General features: G+C 37.8%; 1 protein-coding gene across 1 annotated transcript; it reads right to left on the bottom strand.

Moving 5' to 3' along the window:
* Positions 1-9835: 9835 nt before the first annotated feature.
* LOC131679626 (DEAD-box helicase Dbp80-like) lies at positions 9836-11273 on the bottom strand. The gene is made up of 4 exons (XM_058960359.1): positions 11155-11273; positions 10097-10239; positions 9927-10034; positions 9836-9867 (listed from the first exon to the last, which is right to left on the bottom strand). Exons 1-4 carry the CDS (start codon positions 11271-11273, stop codon positions 9836-9838), a joined length of 402 nt encoding a protein of 133 aa, XP_058816342.1.
* Positions 11274-11477: the final 204 nt, after the last annotated feature.

The raw sequence follows: 11477 nt of genomic DNA, 5'->3' as shown, positions 1-11477 counted from the left end.
AGACAATTATACGTAGAGCGGCAGTATAAGTTCTTAAGAATGTTTTTCCAAATTATTATAAATATCCAAGTAGTAGAACCGTTATAGCGTATTTCACTATTCCCTAATGAGGTCCCGGGTATATACTAGAAACTGCACGTGATTATCTCGAAATCATGTTTTTCCACAAACGTCTTTGCTGTGACTTCGATTGCCGAAAATGTTTTCAACCGATGTCAAATTCTTTTTTTAAATTGTTTGTAATTTAACTGTCGTGTCCTTGAATGATTCCATTTTTTCGTCAAAATTTTCATATCAGTGTTATGAATTTCTTAAAAAAAATCTCAGTGATAATAGAAAAATAGTGGATTTTTTTTGGAAAAATCGTCCCCGATCACAAAAATAAAAAAATTACAATGCATAGTTCAAGGACACCACAAGTGCCTGTACTGATTTTTTTTTGTTTTTATGTTTTCAATTGAGCTATTATACAGCAATCGTAGTCACGGCAAATCTCTTAGAGAAAACACGCTTTTGTGGAACTGGTTATAACTTCGACAATTAGGGTGGATGTACCAATAGTCACACACTCAAGGAAAATTTTTGCTAAAAATCGATGAATAGACCTATGGGCAATGTTAATACATTAAACGAAAGCTTTCAATCCCTACTTCATAGGAAAAATATAAAGATTGTTTAATAACCAATTTATGTATTCAAAACCACTAGTACCACTGTAGGAACACATGTACCAATAGTAATTTCTGGTCCTATTGTTGCAAATCCCATTGATTTCTTATGGGACTTGCAACTATAGGTACACTATCTCAACTATAAGTGCAAGGGAGCACCTATTCAAAATTCAAAGAACATCAATTTTTTAAAAGTTTTTTGAGCAAATTTCACGGATACCAGTTTTGTTGTCGCATAATTTTAGTGCGATGAATCGATAAAAAAATATTTGTTGATAGTTGGTACCTTAGTTAGGCGTATAACCCACTACTGAAACTATTGGTGCACCTCAACTATAGGAGCACCCACCCTATTAATATTTTTTCATGTTCACAAGTGGGTTTTGTAAAATAGACATTGTACTACGCTAGACGTATAATAAGTATTTGATATAAATATGGCTACATACCTTCATAAACTTTTCAAATTTTTCCCTTTTGTCCTGCACCTCAATATATAAAACCCCTTAATCACAGACAGAAACTCCGTTGTATTTGTTTTTTGATTAAGGCTTTCCAAACGAATTAATTTTTGGCTTGTTTCTCTATAAACTATTAAAAATGAATGGAGAGGTTGTATTTTGATAGGTATTGTCTTCCTTACAGAGAAAGCCTAGAAACCTGCTCGGTGCTGTTTAGAATCCGCATATCATGAATATACATTCGTAAAACATCAAACATTACGTTTGTAAAATGTTTTCTAATTATAATTGATATACTTTAATTGAATTGTTAATAACATATTTTAGAAATCGAAAACAACTGCGCTGGATTCAAAGATAGATTGCAGAATCTGATTATCTTCACTGCAACTGAATAGGTAGAGAGCAGTCTTGGGGCGCTCTTATTTTTCCAGTATATAAAAAAGGTAGTTTATCCGTTTTTACTCGGTTTAGAGATGTTAACCTTAGAAAGAGTGAATAGCTCTGTAAATAGCGAAAAGCGAAGCGAAAACAGGGTATGGTATTTTAGAAAATTGTCAATTTCAGCCGTCTATATTACTTTCTAGAATATCAGAAATCGCTTGAAGCTCCATAATAGAAGTTATGGTGAAAAAACTGTTTTTGAGGGGCCTTTCACAAACAATGCCCTTTATCTCGAAAACCAAGAGTTTCCGAAAGAAATCTTCCTGATAAGTTTTTCTACAACTTAATTGAAGTGAGTATTTTTCTATCTGAATTATTGAAGAAAATAAACTTCGTAACTAACTATTAAGGGGATTAGTCAACGATCTGATGTGATTGAAAGAAAGAGCGTTTTATTTCAAGAAATTTCCCCAAAGACTTCACATAACTAAAATCAATAGTCTACTTTCTGACCACTGTGGAACGGGGCGAAGATAGAAACCCATACGAAGAAAAGAACGCTGTATGGGATTTCGCCAGGGGCGAAGATTAGAATTGAGTTTCATCTTGCGTTAATTTTCGCCACTTTTTAAAATTGTTCAAACTTAATTAAAGAAAGGTAATAATCGCGGATGTGCGTTGACATATATTCCTGCAATGCTTAAAAACATTACTATTGAATATTCTAACGCTTACCCACAAAATTTATATAACTTTCCCCGCGATAAAAAATTGTCGCCATTTTTAGTTTTCAGGAAAATAAGTGCTCTACAGGTACTACTTTATTTACGATTAAAAATACATTATGAAATATTTTTGTTGAAAATAGGGCAGTCATCACATTTCATTCGACTTAGTTTGTTTTTCAGTAATAGTCGAAAGCGGAGTTCCAGATCGTAAAGCAGATAGAATTATTTGTAATTGTTCTGCAAGGGGGGCGAAAATTAGGGAGGGGGCGAAGAATGATACTTCTACCCTACTTCTTGCTGTTCATGTAAGCTTGAAAACATTTAAGCTAAACCTGTCAACATTTAACCTAAACTGGCCTCTACAGAGCAGATGACAACTTTGGTTGGTGAATGAAAAAGCATCAATTTGAAATGAAGACGTACGCTTCGGTTATGAAAATCCCGCCAACTTTAAAGTGAATGATTAAGAGAGGCTTTGAATTTGAATCATGGTTGGGTTTGATTGAGCTGAAAGTTGGCATTTGAAAATGAAAATTTGCACCACTGGTTGCTGTTGACTACACGAAATATCCGGTAATACCATCAATTCATGAAGGGGAGCAAATGTTGAAGGTGAACTTGAAGTTCAACGTAGCTTGCGGTACTTTATGAGGTGCAATTCCACCATTTACGTCATGCGGTACTGAACATGTTAAAAAATATTAGTCAAGCAGAATCATTCGCTTCCCAGAACAACACGAAACACGTCATCGAATGTAATGACATTTTATACAGTATTCCAACGTATATAGATGTTGACAGTATTGAAATAAAGATACATGACCTGGCACCACGTACTAGTTCCTTCGCTATCAATCCTGTCAAAATACGGAGAGGTGAATAGTGTTAAGGAAGATAGTTGGAGGAACTTCTTCCCAAGACTCCACAACGAAGTTCGTGTGGTGAGAATGCGTCCGACAAAACCTATTCCCTCTTACTTGACTTTCACATGCTAATCACCTAATGATGTTGAATATTCTCAACGAACACTAGTCACGCACCCAGGACAGATTCCTACCTGTCAATATTGTGATCATCCGCTACACCACAGGAAACCTTGCGCAGAGACTGCTAAAGAAATTCCACCTGATACGACCAAAGCCGGTATACAATCATCGTATGTTAAACCACAACCAGTTGGTAAACCAACGACTGCAGACCGGACATTCACAAACACTAGCTCAACAACGATCGGCCCCAGTACCACTAAACCGTCTGCCATTACCAACATCGAAGTAACAACGATTACAGCAAATGTTTCCAAACCAACAACCAACACCACCAATAAGGAATCTAATACCGATGAAGAAGGATTTACAATAGCGACCCGTAAGCACAAACAACAAATAAGAACATCCGACGATGAGCAAGATGAATGCAGTACCGATGATGACATGGACGTAAACGAAAACGCGAGAGAAGACGGACCAAATGACCCCCAATGTGCGCTCCACGGCTCCGTTGTGCTAACGCATTGAGCTGTGTAAAATATATTTAAAATTAAAAAGAGTCAGAAAGCTCGAGGGAAGCGAGCTGCAAGAACCGCTCTCAACAAAGCAGTCAAGCTGTACAAGAAAGCCTTGCCACAAAGCCAACGCGAATTTCCTTAGGAAAGACCTACAAAGTTGGCATAACAAAAATAAAAGGCTCAGCTGCACCACCTGAAAGGTGCCCGGAAAAGATGGAGGTCACCATCGAAAGGTTTTCCCCACAACATGAATCTATTTTCGCCGTACAGTGAGGAGGATGATCACAAAGATGAAGATCGATTTACCAACAAACAGCTTATCGAGATGGCGAAAGCCATAAAAGTGGAGCGATACATGAGAGTCCGGATATGTTCAAAACGATCCGATAATTGGAAGCGACAAAAGCTGATGTTGCTTCCGATGCCGGGACAACATGGAAATCTTTCAGCGTAGTCAATATATCCCTGGTAATGTTAGAGAGATTAAGTAATCCTGAACAAGCTAACGAAGTACGCGGACCGTGAGAACGGCATCTCATGTAATTCGGCTTCCTTATAGGCAGGTCTACAGTGAAATCCATCCAAACGGTTGTGGGGACTCTGGAGACAGCAGAGATAAGGATATCGTTTTGGCGTGGTGGTTCCCTTAGGCGTGAAGAATGCTTCAATAGTACTAGCTGGGAAGCAATCGCCCATTCGCTGTACAGCATGAGTAACTCTGCAGGATATTATAGTGCTACTTTCAGTACCGAACACTGATCTACGAGACAGACAAGGGGGAATCACAACTACAACTGACGTTCCTCGACTCGACGCTGTGGAACGCAGTGTACAATGGAGTACTGAAGCTGAACCTTCCCAGAGACATAACGATTTTCGGCTTCACGGATGATGTGGTGTTCCAAGTAATCGGACAATCGCTAGAAGAGGAGACACTCGACACGGAGACGATTGCCCATCATAAAACAGAGTTGGTGATGACTAGCAGCCGAAAGACAGCGCGGTCGAAAAATATATCATCGACTTGAACTTTTAAAGTCACGACGATTATGTTAAGGGGAAGGCTGTGAGAGTAACCACAGCTTTGCTTGAGGCGCCAGTGTACTGGGCACCACGAACCAGCGGAAATCGCTGGACCGAAGCATGTGAACAGACTAGTTTCACCGTCAGGGACAAGATCGAGTAGGTCGAGTGAAGCACCAGCGGTGGGTCGTCGAGTTTTCAACGAACTGGAAGCAGCGAACTAGAAGCTACGCTCCATCCAGTATCGCCGAACCGCCCTCGCCAAGTACTGGTTGGCCCTTTGAGTAGGATTTATATACTATGCGAGTAGATTGCGACAAAACTGGGAGCTAAATGACTCGCGCAAAAGCCATCGGTATCAGGAGAACTTCCGACGAGGAATTGAGATGGCTCGCGAAAACAGGAACTAAATGGTTCACAGAAACGAGAGCCAAATGGCTAACGGAAGTTCACCACTGCGATTAGCCGGATATGTGTTCGGAGCTAAACCGCTCTAATGTATCATTTTGTCTTAAGACTGAATCAGCCTCCCCACGATATAACGCTTCGATGCAGTCGACATTTTCAGATATCGACGAACTGAATCTAGTGGTATATGACACTCGACACTCCGGGTGTAGCTTAAAAAGTCGAGTTTCAGAGTGATTGCACAGTCTTCCTTATATGAAAAAGGCAAAAAATGAACTGATGATTGCTATACATTTCATAAATCCGTAAATGAATTTCTCTGATATGGCTACCTACTGCGCAACAAGATGGAGAAAAATGCAAAGATTTCGAAGATGTACACGGAACCGAGCCGAATTACTATCATGTACCAAACAAACAAATCTACAAGTCTTCAAGCACAAGCGATAAACCAAAGCTGATGTTTCCACTAGAGTTCGAAAAAGTATAGTATGCACAGGATGTACGTCCGCCAGGCTACTGTATATGAAATACGCAATAGAAAAAATATCATAGAAAACCATATCTGAGATAAATAATTCCATTGACGCACACTTTACCTTTGGATTCATTTCAGAATGTTTTCCAAAAGTCCATAAGTGAAATGTTGCAATCCTGTTTCTGTACATTGTTATCAAGCAGGTTCACCTTTGACCGATTTCCATGCCTTGTGTGTACAGTCGGTCCATGTGCCGCCACAACGGAACGAAAACTATTCAAGCAACCAAAAGTTAATACCTTAATGTACTCTTAAATGTTTTTTAAGTTCTTAGAGAACTTTCAAGCTCTTTTTGGGAATTTAGAAATTGCACTGTTCGGAAAATTATTTAAAACGAAAACTTTAGCATCCCTTTCCTATGTGAACTTTTGATTGATTCAGTAATGTTTGCTTGAATTTTTCTAGTAAAACAAATAGCTCAACCCCGCTATACGAAATCACCCTGCGGAAACGTCCATGAGAACAATCGAAAGAAAATGCAAAAAGAAAAAAAAATTGTTTTTATTAAAATAAATATTTATTTTTTGTTTGCCCCCCCCTTCAGAAAAAAATTTGTACTTGGACATAATTTTTAAAAAAGATTTGTAATGGCCTAATTCGTGGTAATTATTATTGCATGAAACACTAGAAAAGGCTAGAGAAAAAGTTTAAGGAATCCCGGGGAAGTGTTTCATGGTCTGAATCGTCATTCCAAATCACTGGATTATATTTTATAACTAAATTGGTCACTTAACGAAACCGAAGGTCAAACGAATCGTCAACCAATCGGATCAACAACGGCTGTACTTCAAGAATACCGTATATGCTATAGCACGTTTACTTAATCACCAGGCTGCTTTTTATATGCTAGACGGTGGGTGTCGGTATGCGTGAATGATCACGTTTGCGACCGAGTTTGTATTATCGCGAAGTTCTCAAGCGTTGCTATGTGATGCGCGCATTTATGTGACGTGTCTAGTAGTGCATTCATAATCATTGAGTATTGTATATCAAATATAAAACATTGATCATTAAATCTAGAGAAAATTTTCAATAGGACGTAAGTAACATTGAGAGCCTCTCTTTGTTTACTTTCTCTTTCGTTTATTACGACGTCATTACAACACTTTACACTAATTTTCCAGTACATATCGAAAGTCGACGGTTTTTACTAGAATATTATGCAAAGAGTAGAGTAGTAAATGTTGAAATAGCCGAGTAATGAACAGAAGAGAATGACCCCAAAGAGAATCTCTCATTATTACTTACGTCCTATTCTAAATTTTCTCTAGAAATACTAAATATCACGCATTGAGTATGAATATTAAACATTGAATATTACATTTTATATATTAAATATCAAACGTTAAATATTCAACAATAAAAATTAAATATAAAATAAAAAATATAAAATATTAAATGTTAAATCTTATATATTAAATACACTAAAGACCCGATTTTATCAGCCCCCGATTTTGTCACCCTCATATGAAAATTGATAGTTGGTAGTTTGATGGGCTCTAGCAGTCGAAACAAGTTGAATTCGAGTAAATCCTTTCTTGGGCATATTTTTCTTATCTTAGGGATCCAAAATATGCAAAAATAACAATCTGATTTTTTTTAAATTTTGCACTGTCAGACCCGCTAATCCGCTTCGTGAGCTCTCATATTATGCCGGATTAAGTATGGGAAAAATAAAATAACCTGTTTGGAATGTTTTGGTGCGAAAAAACTAGCATATGAAATTTCATACGCTGGGTTGATAGGGTATCAAATAATTATTACAGAGAAAATTCGGCTAATATTCTTATATTTAGCATAAAAACGAATAATATCTTCAACCTTGCGAGAAAATTCATTTAGCAGCTTTTTTGAATGATTTTAACACTTCTCTCCTCACTCATGCCGTTTTGTCGGTTCGTTGCATCATACCATCTTTCCCTCAAACTTTGTAATAATTTTAAGAAAAAGAACATTTTCTTACGAGAATTTACATAAAAAATATTCTGGTTAGAACCAGGCATGATTTGCATCGTATTAAGCATTTGTTAGCCTTGAATGCACTGATTCAACGTTAAAATCAGCGAGAAAGTTGTGAGTTCTCTCCGGGTCCTAAAGAGGAAATAATAATAATTAGATCAATGTTATCTGCTTGCTAACTCAGTTTGTCATGCGGGGGTGGGTGTGTAAGGAGGGCGAAAGTCCCATGAACGAACGACTCCCCAGCTTAATTTGGTATGCTTTGTGATATAGTGGTGGTTTAAAGATGATGGGGTTGAAAGGGAGGGGTATGAGGGCTGGATGGGGGTGTGGTCTGAGGGGTTATTTAAGGAGATTTTTAAGGGAGAGGAGTGAACAGTAGAGGGGGGGGGGGTGTGACCCCTCTCCGTAAACCATCAACTACGCCCCTGTTAAAATCCAGAAACCTTATGCGAGTCAAAAAAAAAATTTGGCCGGGATTAGGTTGACGTTTTTCAGAGTGATTGCATAACCTTTCTATATGAGAAAGGCAAAAATGTGCCAAAATCCAAAAAAGTGAATCGTCGTCAAATTTTTTTTCGAGTTTGCATCAAATCTCGACGTTTCATGCACCTTGAAGACATTTAGCATCAGAAATAAAAATTCTATTTTGAATTTTTCCTATAGTTTATATGAGAAATTTCTGTCTGGCCGCACTCTTAAACCCGTAATTCCGGAACCAGAATTCCGATCGATCCAAAATTCAATAGCAGCCGATGGGAAGATTGCACCTTTCATTTGAGACTAAGTTTGGGCAAATCGGTCCAGCCATCTCTGAGAAAAATGAGTGACATTATTTGGCACATACGCACATACATACACTCACATACACATACACAGACACACACACACATACACACACATACAGACTTTTTCCAATCTCGACGAACTGAGTCGAATGGGATATGACACTCGGCCCTCTGGGCCGGGATTAGGTTGAAGTTTTTCAGAGTGATTGCATAACCTTTCTATATGAGAAAGGCAAAAGGATTATTGAGCATACGCATTATAAATTAAAGGGTATTAATTAACGTTCACAGAAGACCAGAAGCTCGAACACGCCTTTATTGTATAACAAGTATGATCCAGAAATGTGTTGTTTTTGCGCATGAAATTTCATTCGCTGAGTCATAATGGGTTAAGGGAAATTTAACCTAAATAATCAAAAAGGATTGTGAGACTACATCTACACTGATAAAATATAAATGAATAATAAATAAATACATAGAGAAATTAATACACCAATAAATAATTAAATTAATAAATAAATTAAAGAATAAATTCAGGCAAAAAATTTATTAAGTCGTAAGTAGCATAGAACGTAAGGAAACCAACTCTACCAAACATTTAAAAAGGGCTTATCTGCAAAACGTAAACATTGAGAAAATTGTCAAAGGTCAGATTCATTATAATCCTATTTGGAAAATTGATACTAATTTATTTCTTTTGATTGCGCATATTGCTACTACTTGTATACTGCCGTAATACGCATATTTGTCCCATGTTCTATGGGATTCCCTATATACATGGGACAATTATGCGTATAACGGCAGTATACCTCACACAAAAAATGCTGTTCAAGTCTGATATTACACCGAAAGTTAGACGAATTATCTGAATTCTAATTTGATGGTCAGATTGACCCCACTGACATCATACAATCAGATTGGCCCTGTATGTAAATTATGGAAAAGACTGTATTGCTAGTTAGGCACTTTCCAATCAGTTAGGTCCTTTCATAATCAGTTTGGTCATAAAAATCAATTAAGCCCTTTTAAAAAATTGTTGTAAAATCGCTACCAAAATTCTTCATAATCAACTAATGCGTCGTGTACGTGCTCGGGTAGATATTTGTTAATGGAAAACATGAAAATTCAATTTGCTACATTTTGCAGTTAGGCCCTTTTCAAATGTTGGGATAGAACTGGGTAGAGCTAAATAAAATTATAAATTCAGAATCGAAACAAGTATGACCCAGTATGACACCGTTCACCAGTAGCTGGTCGAAAACACTTTACGATCCAATCTTTTCAATTTCGTCCGAGATCTCCGCGACTAGCTACTGAATCTTTTTCCGGGAATGTTTTTCAATTCATCTGCAAATCATCATGCTTCGATCACTGCCCACTAGGTTGATGGTGATTCCGTTCTGATAAAGAAGCGGAAAGAAATACAATCTATAGGATAACAAGAATGAGCCACACTTACCGAATCTACCGGTACGTCTAATTCGATGTAGATACGTTTCGCAATCGGCTCGTCCCTGATGATCCATCGGCAGGTTGACGACAATGGTCACCTGTTCGACGTCGATATCTAAGGCGAAAGAATCTCTCTGTAACCTAGTGTTGTAATCAGAATCAAGTGGCGGAACTTACCCCTGGACAAAACGTTCGTTATAATCTGTACCTTCTCTAGTCCATTTCGGAATCGATCCAGAGCGTCCAACCGTTGTTCCACCGTTAGATCACCGGACAGTACCGCTACTGAGTGACCATCCTGGGTAGGGTTACCAACTGTCCTTATTTTAAAGGACATGTCCTTAATTTCGATGATTTGGGAAAGCGTCCTTAATTTTACTTCGAATGTCCTTAGTTTTAATCTCAATCCATGTTATATTTGAAATCAATTAGATTAGATTCACTCAAGCGAATGAAACATTTTACTCGCCATTTTAGTTGTTCACTTCCTTATATTCTTTTCATTTGTTATGTTCAGATTAATGATTCAAAAACCTTGATTAATTTTATTGCTTGAAGAAAAGCTACAAACTAATACTTTTCATGTTTCTCATCTTGTTGAGCGCTGACAGAAAAAAAAAACGATTTGTCCTCTAATTCGAACCATCGAATTTTGAACAGCTATCACTTTCTAGCATAGTCGGCAAATATCTTAGTTACTTCATGATTCATTTTCAATAAGTTCTGTACTTAAGAAAAAACTTTGATTTTTGGAAATGAAAATGAAATATGAATTCTCGTACTAATATCCTTACAAATTTCAAATGTAACACGGGAAGCCACGACCTAATGTTCTGCTTACCCAAGCAACCAGAAGTTCGGATAATACTTAAAAAGCACACTTTAAAGTTCACATAAAGTTCTTAGCGAACTTTCAAGCTGCTTAAGCTTTCTTAGGACCAAAGAACAAAAAAGCGCTGTTCTAAAAAAAATAATGGAAATCTTTTCTTAACACCACTCAACCAAACACATTTTAGTCAAAGATGAGTAAAATTTGTTAGTCTCGGTCAAAATTCAAGATGTCCTTATTTCGTTTTCAGCCCATTTGGTAACCCTAATCCTAAGACATCCTGCCGGTCAACCAACCGGCCGTTTTGCGTACCTATTTCGATCGATTAACAGTTTCGAAAATAAGGTTACAACTGTCCTATACATCATATGACAGAAAATGATCGCTTGTCCGACGGTAATCATACAATTTCTCGTCCTGGTTGCGGCACTTGACGTAGTACTGTTTGATGTTATCGAGTGATTCTTGCTCCCACGCCAGCCGAATGACGATCGGATTGGGTACGATGTACTCGGCGAACTCCATCACCTCACGCTCGTACGTGGCCAAGAAGAACAGCGACCAAAACACCCGCCTCGTCCATTACAAAAAGGGAAAACTTCTAGGTCGTACGTCCTGAACTTTATACCCCAGTCCATTAGCTTGCCGGGTGTTCTGATGATATGATTAGTCAGCTTCGCCCCTTTGACGACTTCCCCCTTCTGAATTGCCAGCTCATACGTGGGGGAA

Source organism: Topomyia yanbarensis, chromosome 2 (assembly GCF_030247195.1).
Source record: "Topomyia yanbarensis strain Yona2022 chromosome 2, ASM3024719v1, whole genome shotgun sequence".
Lineage (NCBI taxonomy): Eukaryota > Metazoa > Arthropoda > Insecta > Diptera > Culicidae > Topomyia > Topomyia yanbarensis.
This window is presented reverse-complemented; position numbering and strand designations above follow the sequence as displayed.